The sequence below is a fragment of the Phlebotomus papatasi genome, chromosome 3 (assembly GCF_024763615.1).
Source record: "Phlebotomus papatasi isolate M1 chromosome 3, Ppap_2.1, whole genome shotgun sequence".
Lineage (NCBI taxonomy): Eukaryota > Metazoa > Arthropoda > Insecta > Diptera > Psychodidae > Phlebotomus > Phlebotomus papatasi.
The window spans coordinates 34,236,572-34,256,574 of NC_077224.1; the positions used below are offsets into that span (position 1 = coordinate 34,236,572).

At 34.3% G+C, this 20,003-nt stretch overlaps 4 protein-coding genes across 5 annotated transcripts; 3 read left to right on the forward strand and 1 right to left on the reverse strand.

Moving 5' to 3' along the window:
- Window positions 1-3,839: 3,839 nt before the first annotated feature.
- LOC129805394 (uncharacterized) lies at window positions 3,840-6,004 on the forward strand. The gene is made up of 4 exons (XM_055853281.1): window positions 3,840-3,999; window positions 5,092-5,254; window positions 5,315-5,512; window positions 5,575-6,004. Exons 1-4 carry the CDS (start codon window positions 3,917-3,919, stop codon window positions 5,854-5,856), a joined length of 726 nt encoding a protein of 241 aa, XP_055709256.1. The 5' UTR covers window positions 3,840-3,916; the 3' UTR covers window positions 5,857-6,004.
- Window positions 6,005-7,049: 1,045 nt separating this feature from the next.
- Window positions 7,050-10,632, forward strand: LOC129805393 (uncharacterized). 2 transcript variants are annotated; one of them, XM_055853278.1, is made up of 4 exons: window positions 7,050-7,218; window positions 9,508-9,682; window positions 9,758-10,111; window positions 10,176-10,632. In XM_055853278.1, exons 1-4 carry the CDS (start codon window positions 7,136-7,138, stop codon window positions 10,434-10,436), a joined length of 873 nt encoding a protein of 290 aa, XP_055709253.1. In that variant the 5' UTR covers window positions 7,050-7,135; the 3' UTR covers window positions 10,437-10,632. The 2 variants fall into 2 exon arrangements, with proteins under 2 accessions (XP_055709253.1, XP_055709254.1); XM_055853279.1 differs by lacking the exon at window positions 7,050-7,218 and adding an exon at window positions 9,016-9,223.
- Window positions 10,633-12,985: 2,353 nt separating this feature from the next.
- Window positions 12,986-14,863, forward strand: LOC129805392 (uncharacterized). The gene is made up of 4 exons (XM_055853277.1): window positions 12,986-13,274; window positions 13,813-13,990; window positions 14,057-14,413; window positions 14,478-14,863. Exons 1-4 carry the CDS (start codon window positions 13,180-13,182, stop codon window positions 14,751-14,753), a joined length of 906 nt encoding a protein of 301 aa, XP_055709252.1. The 5' UTR covers window positions 12,986-13,179; the 3' UTR covers window positions 14,754-14,863.
- Window positions 14,864-18,083: 3,220 nt separating this feature from the next.
- On the reverse strand, window positions 18,084-19,663 carry LOC129805389 (pre-mRNA-splicing factor CWC25 homolog). Its single transcript, XM_055853275.1, has 2 exons — window positions 19,520-19,663; window positions 18,084-19,456 (listed from the first exon to the last, which is right to left on the reverse strand). The coding sequence occupies exons 1-2, from the start codon at window positions 19,535-19,537 to the stop codon at window positions 18,137-18,139; spliced, it is 1,338 nt and encodes a 445-aa protein (XP_055709250.1). The 5' UTR covers window positions 19,538-19,663; the 3' UTR covers window positions 18,084-18,136.
- Window positions 19,664-20,003: the final 340 nt, after the last annotated feature.

Consider the following 20,003-nt stretch of genomic DNA (forward strand, 5'->3'; position numbering starts at 1 on the left):
AGAGGCATTCTTACCCTCTGACGCAACGAGAGTGATTTTTAAATCACATTGGAGGAAGTGGAAGGCAGCCCTTCCGGATTCTCTAAATCCGAAAGGGTGTATGAGGGAGTGCCTTGTACATTGTCAGAATGTATCCAATCCAGCACAAGTACAAGGTTAATCGAAAACAACATGGTTTTCAATCCATCTGGAGGACATTCTAATGTCTATGCCAGGAAGCGACAATATCAAAGAATATTATTCTCGGCATGGAAAGTTTGATAAATATTGAAGAGATGAATTGGTTGATAGGATTCTGGACTACTTCGATGCACATAATATCCAAATTACATGCAAGATGATGGCTCAAATTTCTGAGGAAATTTCAGAGATGTTCCCGACAAAAGAAAAGGTTTGAAACTTTTTAATTTTCTTTGACGGTGGTTTTATTTTATGTTTGTTTTAGGTTAAATACTTCTCTCCCAAAAATGCGGCTCACAAATATTACGGGGGGCTCTTGTTTTCTCACAATCACAACCGTCAACGTCCTTTGAAGCGAAAGATTCGAAAGGAGACTCATAGTGAGGTAGTTGAAATGGTTGTGATCCGGAAATCAATTTGAGCAACCTGAAAGAACAGTTGATGACAATGACCCCGGAGACAGAGATTTCAAATGAATCTTTAACGCTCTGGATAAGGTGTTTCCCTTTGGGGAAGGAGGATCTTTTAAAGAGTGACTCAAATGATATTATAGAGCAATGGCCACTATTTGCACACAAGGAGGGCAATCTTTTGGTAAGTATTTTATTTTTTATCAAGGATATGATTTTAGGACTTCACAGACTATTTTTTTAGATTTATTCTGATTTCTCTAGGATGTTCAGTGAAGCAAGAGAGTGTACTGCCATAAAGATCTGTTCTTTAACATGAGCATATTATTGGATGCTGTAGATTTATGCTTTGAGGCTTTTCATGTCCTTCATGCTGGAAAATACGCTCTCGAATGTGAAACAGTGTGGTAGCTAGTGCAGAATTTTCTTCTATGGGATTTCAACTAACAATGATGATCGCATTTCATTGCGTTGTGATAATTTTCTGCGGTTCTGTACTACGGAGAGTGTAAAGGTTCCTTGCCATTTGGCACCGCTCAGGACTACAATCATCATCTCAAAAATCAGCATTCTCAAACATCGTTTCTCTATGGCCAAAACAACTGTAAGTAAACTTTCCAAAGTGCAAAAGCTTTTCAAAAACATCTTCAGAAACATATTGTTAATAAACGTTTTGAAATAGTAGAAGAACCTACGCTACAACAAAACAAGGAATTAGAAGTTGGTTATGTTCACAACATTGACGTAAGTGATAGAATATGTGATCTTGAAATTAATTCTACTGTAAGTGAATTCAAAACCAAAGTTTCCCAGCTTTTATGTACATTTGATTCGAGAGATAATTTCACAAGAGAAGATGTGAATTTTGTTGGCGAAGGAATTAAAGATATTTGTTCGATTTTTGGAAATGTGCTGTGTGATCACTTTTCAAATGATATTCCTGAGGATAAAAAGCAGAATTTTAACGTGATCACCAATATGTTGAAAAATCCATTATTAGGACAAGAGTCTGAATATGATCTTATCTCTCTTTTGAAAAAAATGGGAATTTATGAAGATATATACATGAATATGTGATTGATAATGAAAATATTTTGCATATGTTGCCTATGAAATTTAATCTAAAAAATATTCTTTGAAATGCCCGGTGTATTTGAAAATATGTATGACAACTTATTGGAATCGCAGTCGAATGTTACGCACGCTTTACTTTTTAAATGACAAAGTTTCATCAAATGACAATATATTCTAAAACGGCACATATTATGAAGTATCATATTTTTTGGAAAATAATTCCCAAAATCTATGTTGTGTGCAAGAAATTAATTACGAAAATTGACAGGCATTTTAACAGTGTGCGAATTTACAATAAACAAAGTCTTGAAACTTGTATTAGGGTGGAAGAACTTTGTAAAACTAACTTTGTTAAAAAAAAACTTATGTCAATAATTCTGCAACATATATCATTTGAAATAAAAAAATATATATAACAGAAACAAAAAAGAAGCTTTTAATGAAAAAGGTGGCAAAAGGAGAGAAAATTTGTATACTTTTTACAAAAAGTTGCTTAATGTGGGTATTAACCAATTTGTTGACCATGATGGTCTCCATTGGTCCAAAAAGGTGCTTGATGTCAAGACTAACCACTTAATTGGCAAAACAGGTAAACATTTGACAATCTGTGGGTTGATTCAGGCGCTAACCAATTTGTTGACTATTAATAGTCTCCTTTGGTCAAAAAGGGGCTAGGCGCCAAGGCTATCCAACTTTTTGGTGCATTTCCACTAGGAGTTGTCTCCTTTGGACCACCAAATTACCTCTTTTTATTCTCTGTGTATGATAAAAATTTGAAGCCTCGGTCTCTTTTCTCTTGGAAGATATCGAATTTTAAAATTTTCGATTTAACAAATTTTGCACCAGTCTCCCCTATATCAAAGTAAATGTAAAAAAAATACCTAATAATATTTTTGTGACTAGTCTTTCCCGTGAAAGTAATTGCTGAATGTACTTACAGATTACAGATTGCAATAAACATGGTCGATACAAAAAAAATTGTAATTTATTATTGTGTACAGCGCATACTTCGGCACATACTATGTAAAAATATCCCACTTTTCCTATTTTTTGTTTAAATAAAATCTTAGAAACGTCATCTATACAAGAAACAAGGGTTTGTAAAACCTAAACTTATGAAAAGTCTTCAATACAAACTTTCTGAGCTGAGATAAAACCGTACCTATATTCTATAAAAATGCACAAAATATCTATAGTTAACTCTCTCTCAAATTCGGGCATTTGGGACCAAAATGTCATCCGAATTATGCCCAACGCACAATAGGGGAGACTGGGGAAAAAGTCACAAATCGAAAAATTCAAAATTCAATATCTTCCAAGGTAAAAAAGATAGCGGCTCAAATTTTTTTCCATAGATATTCTCCATAGACCTTCAATGTCGTAAGTTTCTTAGAATTCGAACAAGGAATTTAGAAAATAAAAAATATCGAAATTTTTAGACCTATTAGAATAGTCACAAAATTACCTTTTAGAAATTGGCTCGATAAAGTATTTCCTCGCAAAATAGAGAAAAATTACTTTCACAAAGTTGTAGAGCGGTAAATATCCTATAAAACTGCGCTAATTAGAAATTTTTGAAGCGCTCGAGTATTGTAAAAAAAATAAAATATCCGTTTTGTCCCAATCTCTCCTACCTTTTGTTTTGTAAACATGTTTTTGACATTTCAGTGAGTGTGAATGAAACAGAGATCTAGTTACCTCCCTCTCTCTCATAGGAAATTTTGAAAACATGTTTACAAACAAGTTATTGTGCGTTGGGCATTAGAGAGAAATTCGGGCGACAAACTTTTTGAAATGCAGTTGAGTTTACATACTCATATATATTTATATTGTAGATTTCACGAAAATCCCTTAATAATGCAAAATCACATCAAAATTAAAACAAACCGTGGCAAATTTGATCATATTTTTGCTTCATTTGTTAATCATAAGCAAACTGGAAAAATGTCAAGAAACTTTTTCTTAATTTTACTGCTGCCCGAATTTAAAAGTAACCCGATCCTAAAAGGGCCGAATTAACGAATCTACTGTAAAAATTGTGATATATAAAATACTGAAATAATGCCACCCAAATCGCATAAGTGCGAAATGAAGCTACTAGCATGAGAGAAAGTCTCTGAAAAATATATCTAACCATCTCTCTCTATCCCGGTTTTCATTTTGACAGCTCTGCAATATAATAAAATTGGTTTGCTTTGCACAAAAATAAAGTTATTATAAATTGTGAAGCGTTTCATTTGTCTATAAAAAAGATGAATGGTACTAAGAGAGTTTGTGTTGTATCAAACTGTGGCAGTAGATCTGGAAAATTGGGAGAAAATTTGTCCTTCCACAGGTGAGAAGTGATTTTTTTTTATAACAAAAGTGAACAGATAACTTTTGTTCCAGGAGATTTAGAATTAGACTATTGTTTATCATCTATCAAAAGTAAATATTTTAAGGACACGATAGACATGATAGTGCCCTTCACAATTAATAAAAGTATTAAAAATATTTTTGGGAATCGAAGAAGATACTATAAGTCAACTAAATTTATTACTTCATAAGGCATTACTCAATTCAAAATGACCGTTGGGAGATTTTTTGAAATAGCACAATTCGTATAAATGGTATAAAATAAATTATTAAAAAAAACGTGGAAATAGAATTAAAAATTGTCTGATTTATGTATGATATGCAGAAAGATTCGAATGGATTAATTTGCTTTTTTTAAATATTAGTTTTAAATAAGTACACGAGCAGAATTCCAACGACAAACAGATTAAAATTTATATACACTCTGTAAAGCAGAGGTGTGCAAGAACCATATTTGCGAACAAACGTCAAGTGAAACTTGTACGTCAATAGTCAAAACGCCACCTAAACAAACTTATTTTGACGTTTATTCGGTTTCAACGGTTTTTGCACACCTCTGCTGTAAAGACTCAACTTTCCGATAACCGGATGATCAGAAGTAAAAATGGGAGAGAAAATGACAAATGTGATGAGTATTTTTTTTTGAGTTTGTTGAGAATTGTTGACATCTGTTGTTCGGGATATAACATAGTTGTCAGATTGCTGGATGTCCGATAGTTGAGTGTATGATCTTCCACATTGCTTCAAACCAAATATAGAAAACAATGCATATATGCAGATAACATATAGGGGATAGCGCGCTACCTTCGGGTGTCTCAAGCTTCGGACAATTCAATTTTTTCTCTATATTTTTTATGGATTTCATCCATAGCTCTTTTCTGAAAATTTGATGCATTTGACTAGCTATTAAAATATAATATTACAATGGGCCAAATTCATTTATAACACATTTAAAGAAATATTTTTGCGAAGCATAAATCGTCCGAAGGAAACGTGGCCTAACTGGAACATTGCAATAGCTGTGATTTTGAATTTGTGACATGAATATAATGAGATTTTTTTTGCTTTTTAGACTCCCGATTAACGCAGAAAGGAGGCAGATTTGGGTTGATTGTTTAAATTTGCATCCTCACGAAATAAAACCTAATGCTATGGTATGCAACCTCCATTTCAGACCACAAGACATAGTGAAGAAAAAATTGAAGTACTTTGTAAACTCTAACGCCGTTCCATTGGTAAAATTTGCTAAAATGATAAAATGAAATAGTAAACCTAATTGTCCTTTATTATTACAGAAATGGGCCAATGATCACAGGAATATCCATAGAAATGATGAAAAAGATGATTCTGTGAATAGAATTCTGGATGAAAGTGAAATCAAAATTGAGTCTGAGCAAATAAGCTACGCAAATAATTCTGAAATTTACTTCAAGCCAAAAATTGAAAAAGAAATTGTACCTGACACATCAGAAATTCTTGAGGCATTGAAAAGCGTACGTAAACTTTTATTTCATATTTAAAGGTCTCTGAAAAAATATTAAATTTTATTTTACAGAAGAGTGAGGAAAATATAAAATTGCAAAGAACCAATCAACAATTAAGGAAGGAAATCAAATGTCTACGACTGAAATTGCAAAGGAGAAACAAGAAAATCAGTACTTTGAAAGCCAAGTTAAAGAAAGATAAATCGAATAAAAATGCAAAGACAATTCCATCTAGTCCAGAATCTACCGAATCCTCAACTGAAGAATTTGTGGAAGTAAATGAATTGGAGGAGTTAGACGAGTCTAACGACAGTCTGAATCTAGATCTGCATCAAGGGATTGATTCTACATGAAGAAAGTAATTTATAGGATACTGTTTAAAAAAAAACGCTTTCATTTTTCATATTTTTCCGAGATGTTACAATTTTATTTTTCATCTGCAATTCGAATATTAAATTATGGTAAATTTTGAAATTTTCCATTAAAGTTTTACAGGTTTAACTGCCGATTTTTCTTTACAATTAAAATCTGTATTGTAGTAGTGCCTCTGGCACACCTTTTAGACCAGGAAAATTTCATGAAATCGAAATTCGAATCCCCTTCTTTCCCATACGCTTTGTATATGTCTATCTCATTCTTTCGCACTCTTCTTTTAAATTGGTCGCGAGACAAACCTATGAGTGTGATAATATGTCAGAATGAATGCTGTTTGTGTATTCCCAGGCTGGATCATGTGAATCTCTACGAACCTGTGTGTATGATAAGTGTAAGATTGAATGGTATTGGAATCTTCCCAGGCTGGATCCTGTGAGATCTGTACGAACCTGTGTGTTGAATGAATAAATGATTATTATATCTAGTGAAAAAGAACCAATTTCCTTTGCCCGATTAAACAATCTTTATTCACCTTTCGCTGCCTCAAATCCTTGAGAATATTGTGTGATGATTCTTGGAATGAAAACTCTTCTGATTCTTTTAACAAATACGGATTTTATTTTCTAAACTAACTAAATGCGTGTCGATTTTGACATGATGCAAGAGAAGTGGTGTTGCCCGATGGCATTAATTGTCATTTTTTCCACCAGAGAGGCGTTTCGCGCCGTAACATAAATATCACTCAAAATTCAATTTAGCTCAATCAAATTCGAGTGCGGAAGAATGAGATAAACATATTCAAAGCTTTCAAGAGAGGGATGTGAAGTTTGATTTCATGAAATTTTCCTGATCTGAATGAAAAGTGTGCCGGATCCGTAAGATTTTTTTCCATGAGTAAAAAATGTAAAAATACTATTGTTTTTAAATTAAATCCTCCATGTGCTTTTTAATATTTCTGCATGCTATGTATAAGATTTACAAATCTACGTAATCTATTTTAAATGCAAAATAATATAAGTTACAGAAGAAAGTTTGGACTGTGATTTCTATTCATCCTCAATGAACTTCCTCAAATTCTAGAAAGAGATTATTGATCAAGTGAAGCTATGCAAGAAAGTGAAAGTCACTAGAAAACATATCTAGCCGTCTCTCTCTCCTGATTTTCATTTTGACGTTCTGTAACATTATCAAAAATTCATTTTTGTTTTAAGCAAAAATAAAATTATAATTGTGCAGTATCTTTGCCTATAAAAGAGAATGAATAGTGCTAAGAGATATTGTGTTGTTCCAAACTGTGACAGTAAATCCGAACAAAAGGGAGAAAAATTGTCCTTCCACAGGTGAGAAATAAGAAATGTATGAGAAAAAGTGCATGGTGAACTTTTATTCAAGTAGATTTAGACTATTTGTTTAATATCAATCGAAAGCGAATATTTAAACTTAATTGGACAGATGTTCATGATAGTGCCCTCCACAATAATAAATTAAAAATATTTTTGGGAATAGAAGAAGATACTATGAGTCAACTAAATTAATTACTTAATAAGGTATTACTCAATTCAAAATTACCGTTAGGAGATTTTTTGAAATAGACGTATTCGTTCGAAAAAATTATATTGATATGAATATTAGACATTTTTAACTTGAGAATTTAATATGTTTAAAAAGAAAGTAGATAGGGTAAGTGTGTAAAATTTCGTCCAGCTTGCAATTTCGGCCATTTCTTTTGTTCCTCAAATTTCCATAAAATTTTAGTTTTTGCATACTCTAGAAATCATACAAAATGTACAAGAAAATATTGTCGTTTGGACGAACGAGATGATGTGAAAAATACTTTGGAAGAATTTCAGAAAAGCAAGGAATTACAGTAGAGTCTCTCAAATCTGAATCTCTCAAATTCGAACGACGTTTGGATTCAAAATGTCAATTGTGAGGTTATGTTAGAAAGTTAGTATTCTTGATGAATGAAAATCGTATTTTTGTGCTTCTTCCTGAATGTTTACATACATTATGGTCGTGTAAAATGAAAAGGAAGTATGTTACTACTAAGACTTGCGAGAAAGTACTGGAATTTGATTCAAAGTACAATTTAATCTCACACAAATTTCGTTAATTTTGCAAAAATCGTTCGAGTTTGGGAGGTGAGAAATGTCAAAAATACCCCCCGAGCGTTCGAATTTAAGAGACTCTACTGTATTACAGTAGACTCTCTCTCAATCGGGAATATGGGGCAAAATGTCATCCGGTTTAGCGATAGAATTGAGCATCAAAGCCTTTGTAAATTCCACAAAAAGCGCTCAATTATAAAGAATCACGATAAAATAGGAAGAACTACAGCGAATTTGAGCAAATTAGCTTCATAATTAAGCGTGAAAATTGTCAACAAAATTTGTCGCCCGATTGAAAAAGAGCCGATTGAGTGAGAGTCTACTGTAGAATTGAGGTGGCCGAAATATTACCCAAAGCCCTGTTTATATTTTTATTCATTTTAAGATGAATTAAGAATAATTTTAGACAAAACAAAGACGATAAACTATACTATACGATTTCAAGAGATAACTACTTAAAAATAAGAGACAAAAAAAATTATTTGTATTCAAAATTTTACATTTCAAGACTTTGGCGCTTACATGCAACTATGCCGAAATTTGGTACAGCTCTTTCCAAACCGGAAAGATTGGCTGGTAATTTTATAATAAGAAGAATTCATTGATTGTGAATGTAAGATTAATATTAGAAATGTTCTATGTAGTTGTTATTAATCAAGCGCCTGGCAAATTGGCCTTTTTATATGGAGCTATTTGAAGACAATTCCTAAATTGATCTCGAACTCAGCTCACAGTGCTCCAAGGAAAAAAATTATTTAAACAAAAATTTAGTATATTTATCTCTCCATACGGTAAGGTATCTTATAATACGGAAAAGCTTCTTACTTTTTAAATATTTAGCATAACGTTCGCGAGTGCAGAAAAATTCCCATACGCATTTGTATGTGAACGTAAGAAATTGGCTTCAACTTTGAAGGCCACTCGCCGGAGGACTTAGTTATTAATGAATCACACCCGTCTAAATCAGACAGCAAAATGTGCAAGAGAGAGCATAAGTGCGAGTGAAACGACTATAAAGGAATGCGGCTTCACTCAACATATGATTTTGACGTGATAGTTGTCAAAAATTTATCAAGCACAGAAGCAGCAAAACTAAATTTAAATATTATTTTCCAAAAACTGAATAAATAAAATTGGAAAAACAGACAATCACGATGGCTTATTGTCATTGTATAGTGGAGAATTGTGATACCATATCATCAGCACGTAATAAGGCTAAGAACATATCATTTCACCGGTAAGATATTGGAAATGGTTGTTTGTCCTTTTCTGAAATGTTTTGACAAATTTAACTGATGATTACTTTAGTTTAGCTTTAGACAATGTTACTTTAAAATTCTAAACACATGACTTTCACTATAAAAGCAAATATATTTTGATAAAACAAAATTACAATTATAGGTCGTATACAACTGAAATTCAGACAAAAACAGACGCTTTCTTCGATTCAAAATGACCGTTGGAACATGCACTGTAAAAAATTGTGAAATATAATAAGAATTTTCCTTTTTTTTAATTTAGATTTCCGGTAAACAAAGAACGAAGGCAGATTTGGTTGGATAATTTAAATTTGCAACCTCATGTGGTAGATACTCATGTTGTAGTATGCAGCTTGCATTTCAGATCAGAAGACATATTTCGAAAATATATACGGCCTAGGTATAAGTACTTTCTGGTGCCTGATGCTGTTCCGTTGGTAATATTTTCAAAAGAATTAAAAAATATATATTTTTAAAATTAAAAAGAAAAATCTATTCGTCTATTATTACAGAAATGGGCTGATGACCCTAGGAATATCCCTAGAAAATATGAAAAAGTTGATCCAGAATATGGAACACATGAGGAAATTGAAATCAATGTTAAAACTGAGCAAATAAGCTACGAAAATGATGCAGTAGTTCTCTTTAAGCCTCAAATTCAGCCTGATACCACAAGAACATTTACATTTATAGAAGTACCACATGCTACTGAAGAAGTTTCTTTGGAGAATACGCACAATGAGCAAATTGTTGTAAAAAATGAACCAATGCTAATAGAAATTAGCAACACTGATGAAATGCAGTTAAATATTGATGGAAATGAAGCGGCACCTGGAACAACGCAAATGCTTTGGGAATTGAGAAAAGTACATAATTTTAAACTCTTTTTTTTGAGATCATATAAAGAATTATTATTATTTTTTTTTGTAGAAGAATCAAGTAAATATGAAAATGCAAAAAACCATCTTGCATTTAAGAAAGAAAGTTAAATGTCTTCAACAACAGCTGCGAAGGAGGAACAAAAAACTCGCTGATTTGAAAGCTAAAATGAAGAAATGCAAATGCAAAAAGAATCCTGAGAAAAATAGTCCTATGAGTCCACAATCTGCTGAGCTCTCGCGAGAGGAGTCAGAGGATATGGTTGAAGTTGAGGAGTTAGAAGAGTTAGACGATGATGCTGTATGGTGGTAAACAATCATTAATTAAACTCAAAAACAACTTTTCATAAAATTTGTCTCAATTTTGAATTAGTAATTTAATGAATTTAATAGTATTACTTACTCTTTGGCCATAATTACAAAGAAGACTTCTGAGTTTCTTTAAAAATGTCATGTAAAAGCGATAAAATCCTAAATCTGAATAAAAATATACGATTGTTTCTTTGTAATATCGGTAATATCTCTCCTTTGAAAAAAAAAAGATGTTTAATTGTACAATTGAATTTTTACAAAAATTCACTCAAAAATCGTCAAACTCAGTTATTGCGTTTTTTCGTTTTTAAGTGCAAAAAAAAAGAGGTGGTAAAGCGTCCCAAGCTTTGCAAAATGCGCGAACTCACAAAATAGAGCTCTCCGTGAATTAGTTTTTCTCATGATCTTTTGGTGTTAGTGATTAAATTGATTCATAAACCGCAGAAGCATTTTAAAAACAAAAATTGGTAAAGAAATGATCATTTTAGAATGTTCTGGCATGAGTTATGCTCAACGCACAATAAATTTTGTTTTGTAAATGTGTTTTTGACATTTCAAGGAGAGTAAATAAAACAGAGATCTAGTCATTTCTCTCTCCCTCTCATAGGAAATTTTAAAAACATGTTTACAAACAAAAGTTATTGTACGCTAGAAATTACAAGCATACCGGCAAACAAAAGACAAAAAATAAACCCGATTTCAATACCAGCTCAACTTTGACTTTCAAAAATTCAATATGGCTAGTTTTTTAAGATCTCATTGGTATGATTGGACGAAATGTTCGCCCGGACCACCTGGACCACCTCTAAAACATACCGAAAATAAAAGAAATCTTAGGAACCTTTTTCGAAAAAAACAAAAAAAATTATTTTGAATTGGAAAACAAAAATTCATAATAATGTTCCTTGGGTCTGCATATGGAGGGGGAGGGGTCCTCCGAAGATCGGAAGTTCGTATCTTTTACCGTTTCGCGTTTAGATGAGTAACAAGTTTACGAACGGAAAAAGAACATTTAAAAAAGATTGGCCATTTATGGGCACTTAACCGATTCATTACCGATTGCAACCAATGCAATTGGGCTGGAAATTTCAAGATCTTTTAAAAAACTCAAATTTATTCAAATCGGTTGAAAAAGGGACCCTCTCTAATGTAATAAAAACTTTAGTAAAAGCCGTTTTGGAAAAAAACCAAAAAAAACATGGTTTTGGAGGGGTTGGGGGTTGGGGTAGGGGGACAAGGAAAAAAAACGTCTGGTCTGAAGATATTGTTTTTTAATGGGGGTCACAGAAGACCGGAACTTGATATCTTTTACCGTTTAAGCTCCAGGACGCTGACAAAACTTCAAAAATAAATCGATTATATTAACTGCTCTCTGTTTGAGTTCGAACAATAATATTTTAAAGTATTCTTACTGTAGTAAAAATTTTGTTTCCTGAATGATATGTTATTCTAGTTTCCGTATTTCAATTGACAAATGACAAAAATAGAAAGTGCGTGAGTTAGAAGGAAAAATATATCGCCTGCGAGTGGAATTGTCGATTCACGTTCAGATGTAAAATTTTCTAAAAATTAACGATATTTTTTTAATTGTTCTGATTCTTCTGGTAAAATATATAAATGTTTTGCATTTTTCATCATATTAATCATATAGAAAACAATTCAAATCCCACAAAGACTGCCCAGAATGCGTAAAATAGTCGATTTCTGCGAATTGACCGAGACTGCAACAAATTCATTTATTATACTATTTATTCACTTTTTTTTTTAATAAAAATAATTTATTCTTTTGATACTAACTTGATAGACGATTAAACCGTCTTCAGGCGGTCTTTACCTTTTCTCACCTGGAATCTAAACGAAAATAGGTCATGAAGAACATATTTTAGGTTTTTTTTACATATTAAGGATTAACCCTTGAAGTTCGATTTTTAGTGACCCAAAAACAAATTTTTCTTGCGGAATTTTAAAGTTGTGTTTTGCTCTAAAAAGACCGAAAAAATAATTTTTTCCGAGCCCTAAATTTTAACCCTGTCGTCCTTAATTCTTTCGCGTCTTTAGGGTAATGTCATGACTCGGGGAAAAAAGTTTTTTTTGGGTATTTACATTAATTGAAATCTATCTGTCCGTGCACGACATCATAATAGAAGGATGTAAGATTCTTGGCTCATTTTCTCAAGACTCCAGTTAGATTTCAATTAATGTAAATAGCCAAAAAGAAACTTTTTTCCCCGGGTCATATATGACCCTAAAGACGCGAAAGAATTAAAGGGTTAAGCCATTGACACACTAACGACTTAAGCCGAGAGACAGTTTAGTGGAAAATAATAGTAATGTGGTTTAACCATTATTTCGAATATATTTACGCTAAGCCGTCACTCGGCTAATCCTCAAGTCTGTCAAGGCCCTTAAATAATTAGAATTTGAGGGTTAAAATTAAGATTGATTTTATGGATTTTATTTTTTTTTAGGCTATCCTTTGGCAGAGTGTAAATAATTTTGTAATTACTTCAAATAGGTTAGAAAATTTGTGGGGCGGTTCGTAAGCATGTGAAAAAGAGAAGGTAAGCGTGAGTGAGACAACTATACAAATAGTTGGCTTCTTTTTAAGTACAGAGATGTCAACATTTCATTGAAGAGGAACCGTAAATTTTTCTTTACTTATTCTCTGCACAAAAAACTGAAGCTAAACTAAAATCAAGTTTTGCAAACACAGAAATTGTTATAAAATTTATAAAAATACAATTATGTTTCTTCTTTGTGTTTTGGGGAATTGTGAATATTCCAGTCGCAGTAAAGAAGTCAAAGCTAAAATCAACGATAATAATATAACATTTCACAGGTAAGAGATATGTTTTTAAAAATAATTTTTATGATGCATTTCAAAACATCCTGTTGGGAGTTTCTAAAATTACATATCTTACAGGGCATGAACCAATAAGTTTAAAAGAAAGCATGAAAAAATAAAAACATTAAACGTATGAGACTGAAATTTACACAAAAATGTCGGCTTCCTCTCATTCAAACAGACCGTTGTTACACTGTTAAGATCTATGGCATAATAATGTAATCAGGGGCCCATCAAGCCTAATAAAAAGTGAAGATATTTTTCACTTTTCCTTGTAAAAATTTTGCAGATATTGCACCGCGACTTAAACAAATTTCCTCGTAGTTCTTGTACTATTTCGGCGAGCATTATGAAATATGTATTTTTAGATAGCTTCTAATGCACGATTTCGAAATATATCAGACTGATAAGTCAATTCTCTTTAGGAAAAAACTTGCCAATAGTATTCAGTGCCTCTATGTAAAAACGCATGGGAAAATGAAATGTCGAGAGGCCCCTGAATGTAATATATGCAAATTTCTTTTTGTTTCAGATTTCCTGTTGACGAAGAACGCAAAAAGATTTGGTTGGATCGTTTGAATTTGCAACCTAGTGCATTAAAGGCACGTTCTGTTTTGGTGTGTAGCGAACATTTCAGACCAGAAGATATTTATAAAAAATGTGTGGCTTCTAAATGGAAAGTCTTTTTGAATCCCGATGCCATTCCACTGGTAAAAAATTCTAAATGGGGAAAAAAGAATTTAGCTATGTATTTTATTAATTTTTTATTATTATAGAAATGGGCTGATGATCCTAGGAATATCCCTAGAAATGATCTTAAGAATGACCCTAATAATGACCTCGAGCAGAGCAATTTCCTTAATGAAACTGACATCAAAGTTGAGCCTGAACAAATAAGTTACACAAATGCTTCTGAAATTTTTATTGTTCCAAAAAATGAGCCCGCAGCTACAGCCACTGTAAAATTAGTAGAAGCTCAATCTGTTCCTAATGAAGTTAATATGAGAAATACTCATGGAATTTTGCAAAATGAGCCAATACGTAGAGAAACTGATAAATCTGCTAATAAGTTCGCTGTTGTCGAAAATGATATTGTTCCTGGAACATCAGAAATTCTTTGGGAATTAAGAAGTGTACGTAACTTTATAAATCCATTTAATTATTTTTGATAAGTTATACTTCCTCTTCATTTTACAGAGAAATGAGAAAATTATGAAATTGCAAAATAAAATTCTGAAGATGAGGAGGGAATACGGAAGTTTGCAAAAAAAAATTAAAAGAAGGGACCGGAAGATCAATCTTTTGAAAGAGAAGTTGAACAAACTCGAGAAAGATAAATCAATCAAAAAATCCGCAAGACAACCATCGAGTCCAGAATCTACATCTACGGAATCGGCAGAGGAAATGAACGAATTAGAAGAGTTTGAATTTGAACAGTGTCCGGGTCCACATTCAGGAGCTGATTCTGACTAAAGGTAAAAAAAGGAACACTGACTGAATTCACAAAACGCTGTTTGAAAAAGCTTTGAGGAGAAATTGGTCTCATTGATTTTTCTTCTAATAAAATGTTAATGAATAATTTATGTTTCGTATTTCGACTTACATTTTCGGAAATTCATTGTTTTTATTATGTGGTCTCACCTCTTTTTTCGTAGGACCACGTCTGTCTAGAAAAAAAAAGTTAGTGATAAGTCTAGGTCAGCTTATTCTAAGTGAGATTCTTAACGTTATCAAAATCGGATTGAGTATAAATTAATTTGGAGTTAAAGTTTGGAGATGTAGGGAAAAGTGCCCATGCTTGATACCATTGGAACCTTCGTAATGACTAAATTTTCACTTCCCTCAACCGAAACGGGGTTTTTGTCCGTTTTTGTCTGTGCTTCAAAAAACTGTTAAAAATTCAAATATTTTTTGTGTGTCCAGACTGAAAACACTGAGAAAAATTTATGGAAAAGCAAGAAAATCGTTAGAAAATTGTGGAAAACTAGTGCTTAGAAGAAAATTGTGGTTTGAGTCTCTGCTAAAAGAAAAGGGACAGATGATCCTAACCGGCTTATGTAGGTGAGATTCTTAACGTGAGCTAACTCGGAGTGCATGCAAATTCGATTTAGAGCTGAAGTTGGGAGACGCCATTCAGTTATCTTGAATCAAATTCGTGAAATTATACAAATTTTGTATTTAAACCAAAATATCAAGGATTTGGATGAACTGACAGAAAAGTGTTATATGGGTGAAATGTAGACCAGAATGTTCACTATAATTTTCCCATAGAACATGATCTCATCGATTACTCAGAAGCCAAGATAAGCGAGGTTTTTTGTTTCTTAACTTGTTTTTTCATCCAGAGTGCCCCAAGTGTTCATTTGTTGAACTTCAACTATATCAAAGAATTGTGGTATTTTGTGGGACTTTCCATTTAACTCTTTCGCGTCCATAGGGTCATATATGACCCGGGGAAAAAAGTTTCTTTTTGGCTATTTACATTAATTAAAATCTAACTGGAGTCTTGAGAAAATGAGCCAAGAATCTTACATCCTTCTATTATGATGTGCACAAACAGATAGATTTCAATTAATGTAAATACCCAAAAAAAAATTTTTTCCCCGAGTCATGACATTACCCTATGGACGCGAAAGAGTTAAAACCCTATTTTAAGTGTCTTTGTGGAGTAGAGGCAGTCAAATTGGCATCTGAGTGATTTCAAAGCGTTATTATGGGAAAAATCAATTTTTTCACACTTAAACGGCAAAATCGGAGTGATAGCGTAGTCCGAGCAGAAAATGATGTATGGACGAAATGTAGAGACAAATGTCCTCTACAATTATGTCGAAGTAATCATCGAAATCGGTTCAGCGACAGTCGAGATAATTGAGGTTATGTGATATTGAAATTGGTTTTTCGACTGTGGCGCCCCTGGTGTTGGTCCCACGAAGTTCAAATATTCTAGAAAGTTGTAGCATTTGGTGAGATATTTAGTTTAAGCCCTCATTCATCAAAATCGGTCACATAGAGCCGGAGATATGATTTTTTGAATTTTGTGAACTTTGACCCCTCATATCTCCGGTTCTGTTTTAACCACAGCGCACATTTGCACCATTTTGGAAACGTCTTAGACTGGACTATCATACTAAAATTTCATTAACTTGCACAATGCCGTTTTTGAGAAAAATTACTTTGAATTTCGATGAATTTTGACGCTATCACAGCGCCACCTGTGGTGACTTTTTGAACTTCCATCTGAAAGTGCTCATCGAGACGAAACCAAAAAGGTAAAATTTAGGCCGCTATGTTAATTAGAACCGGAGATAGAGGCCGGTCAATGTTCGAACTTTGACCCCTTATAGCTCGGGTCAGGGGTTATGGATCGACTTAAGGTTTTTTTTGTTTGATAGGTATAATCTGCGGCTACAACATACTAAAATTTCAGCCCGATTTCATAAGGAATTTTTGAGTTATTTAACTTTTAAGATTTAAAAATTTTCTTTTTAATAATAGCGCCCCTAGCGGTGGTTTTATGAACTTGCGATGTTAGAAGGGGAAGTGGCATTTCACGAGAGCTTTCCAAAAAGCCCTCATTTTTTAAATTCTAACAATTAGAACAGGAGTTATGGCTATTTTAAGATTTTTTTTTTGGACCCTTATAGCTCGGATCAGGGGGTCGGGGGACCTTAAGTTTGGTATTGACGGAAAGCTCTAAGGCCCAGCTATAACATACTAAAATTTGAGCCCGATCGATGCCATAGGGGCTGAGCTATTGAGAAAACAAAAAAGGGGGGTCTTCAAAATGGCGGAAGGAGGGGTGGGGGGTGGGGGGTCAATGCACCAAGTTGCAATTTTCACCCGATATATAACCTTTGCCGAAAACCGCAAGTCGATATCTTTTTTAGTTTAGGAGCTATTAAGCTCCAAAGAGCGGCCGGACGGCCGGCCGGGAACTTAACTTAGCCCCCCATATATTCGTGATCAGGAAGTGCTGAAACACATTTTGGCCAAGTTTGAGGTCGATCGGACGACATGAAATTTTGTTAGGATTATAGTAGGTGAGATTGTTAAGAATCTCACCTAATAGCGGTTGTTTTATGAACTTGCGACGTTAGAAGGGGAAGTGGCATTTCGCGAGAGCTTTCCAAAACGCCCTCACTTTTTAAATTCTGACTAGAACCGGAGTTATGGCCATTTTAAGAAATTTTTTTTGGACCCTTGTAGCTCGGGTCAGGGGGGTCGGGGGACCTTAAGTTTGGTATTGATCGAAAGCCTTAAGGCTCAGCTATAACATACTAAAATTTGAGCCCGATCGATGCCATAGGAGCGGGAGCTATTAAGAAAACAAAAAAGGGGGCTATTCAAAATGGGGGATGTTAGATTTGTCAGGAAATCTGTTAGTGCGGAGCCTTTAAATTTAAATAATTGCGTGAATCAGTGCATTGGCCGCCAGAGGTTTCTCCAGAACCCTCTGCGTTCCTCCTAACGATCTATTCCTTACGACGATCTAACATGAACTAACTCTCAGTACTAATTGATACCGCTTCCGAAGGGGCAATTCACAGGATTACACTTAGAACATTCTTAGGAGAAATCGGTGCCACTCCGAGAGTTATCAATATTGTCAATTTATACTATATTTAATTACAGAGCTTGGGAGTAATTAGGCTCAAAACAGATTGGGTGCCCTTGGCAGTCACATAAGTTTTTAGCCACCAAAAGAGTGATAAATTATAACTTTGGCAGTTTGAGTCTGATCAGAGGACATGAAAATTTGTGAGGATTACAATAAGGAGGATTATTAAAAATCTATGCAGGGAATTTTATTTGAAGCCCATTTTAATGTTCTAAATTTACAATAAATCCAATTAAAACTACCGACGAGCAAAATTGGCATTCATTGAGTGTGATGATCGCTGAATGTTGTTCAAGTTGGACTTAATGCGAGACTCCACAGTTTCCCTGCTCACTGCCTTGTGAAGCTCCTTGTTGATGAAATTCCTGTCGAATTCGCGGGAATCATCTCGTGCTCTTGCTGCTCGATCATCTTCCCGATATCGTCTGACATTCTTCTCCCTTTCGCGATCCCTCCAAACTGCATTCTCCATCATCTCCCGGCGCTTGGCTTCTTTCTCCTCTTCCGTGAGACGCTGTCTCTCTGGTCTCGTCCAGGATTTTGCCTTCCGGGAGTCCGTGACAGTCGCTGAAGGCCGTGGACGATCTTCCCGTCGTGATTTACTGTCAATTTTCAATGATCTTCCATCAGCTGAGACCAATCCGTAATTTTTTGTAACTATCCGGGAATTATCTTCATCATCGGACATCATTCGCCTAGATCTGGCTGGCGAAGGACTCCTCCTGCGTTTCTCTTCTCTCCTTCGGGATTTTTCGGGTGTCTTTGATCTTCTCTCGGATTTGGAGGATTTACTGTGCTTCCTCTTGCTGCCCATTTTGTCCAGTTCCTTCGATAGTTTGTCATACTTGTCCTCCAGAAGTTGATTGAGGTCCAGATTAGCTTCTCCACTTTCATCATTAATCACTGACTGGATTTTCTTGTATTTCTTAGCCAGAAGTTCATCCAGATCATTCCCATTGTCGGATTCTGAATCCGAACTGCGCTTCTTACGTTTCTTCTTATCCTTCTTCTTGGATTTCTTTGAACTCTTGGGTTTATCAATCTTAAGCAGCCTGTGCAATTCCTTCAGCTTTACTGGATTCTCAAGAATCTTCCTTCTGGACTCCATTTCCTTCTGTTTTATTGCCATCAGTGGATCTTCCATGATCTTTCTGGCCATGTCTACTTGCTCTCCACCCTGAGTGCCTCTGAATGCCCGGATAGAGAAGGGAATACACTCATGTTCCACATGATTCTTGGGCACAGTAACTCCAATCATCTGGTTGTCTGCTTCGGAGAGTTGTTCAAAGGACCTATCCACAGGGCGTCCCAGCAGATAATCCTCCCGATTGATGGAGTCCGTGGGGCCTTTGTACATCCATTCAAGCTTCTTGTCATCTCCCATGTCAATTACTCCGGAAGTATGAGCAAGTTTCTTCAACTCTTCCCTACTCCGTTCATCTGAGATCTCTTTCTGTAGCTCAGCCAGCTTCCGCTTCTCCGCAGCATCTGCCTGCTCCACTTTCCACACCCTCTCCTGGTTTTTGAGAGTGTTGGGATGCCAGGACTTTTTGGCATTCTGAAACACAAAAGCAAGGTCATATAACTCCACGATTTTCCTTATAATTTCTAAGGAACTTACCAAATCTCCACCACCCATGTCTATTTAATATCCTTGAGTCGCGGGGTAATTCGCAAATTGATTAATTATGCAGAAATAAGCATTTTTTCAATGATAAAAATAAACAAAAGGGCGTCAAACATAACCTCAAACTGAAGTTTGTATTACAGATTTTAGCTATGCACCGCTAAAGGCGCTATCGAGCGTCCATTTTTAGGATTTTTAGTATAACAGCCCGCCAAAATTCATATTTGTAACCGTTTATAATTTAGTTTCTCAGTACACAGAAAAAAATATTTTGTAAAAATATTCGTAAATGTTTGTGAATTCTTATGGGAGAGTTACGAAATGCTCGTGAATCGTATGACCCACAAACATGTTCGTAAATGTTTGCACTTTTTTTCGCAAACATTGTTAGTAAATGTTCGTAAACACACAAAAAATGTTCGTAAAATTTCGTAATTTGTTCGTGAATGTTTGTTTTCCTGTCGAACATTTTACGAAC

Coding starts and splice junctions, on each gene's coding strand:
- LOC129805394 (XM_055853281.1), top strand. CDS start 3,917: ATGAATGGTACTAAGAGAGTTTGTGTTGTATCAAACTGTGGCAGTAGA. Junction 5,255..5,314: donor ACTCTAACGCCGTTCCATTG/GTAAAATTTGCT, acceptor TTATTATTACAG/AAATGGGCCAATGATCACAG. Junction 5,513..5,574: donor TTCTTGAGGCATTGAAAAGC/GTACGTAAACTT, acceptor TTTATTTTACAG/AAGAGTGAGGAAAATATAAA.
- LOC129805393 (XM_055853278.1), top strand. CDS start 7,136: ATGAATAGTGCTAAGAGATATTGTGTTGTTCCAAACTGTGACAGTAAA. Junction 7,219..9,507: donor GAAAAATTGTCCTTCCACAG/GTGAGAAATAAG, acceptor TTTTTAATTTAG/ATTTCCGGTAAACAAAGAAC. Junction 9,683..9,757: donor TGCCTGATGCTGTTCCGTTG/GTAATATTTTCA, acceptor CTATTATTACAG/AAATGGGCTGATGACCCTAG.
- LOC129805392 (XM_055853277.1), top strand. CDS start 13,180: ATGTTTCTTCTTTGTGTTTTGGGGAATTGTGAATATTCCAGTCGCAGT. Junction 13,991..14,056: donor ATCCCGATGCCATTCCACTG/GTAAAAAATTCT, acceptor TTATTATTATAG/AAATGGGCTGATGATCCTAG. Junction 14,414..14,477: donor TTCTTTGGGAATTAAGAAGT/GTACGTAACTTT, acceptor TTCATTTTACAG/AGAAATGAGAAAATTATGAA.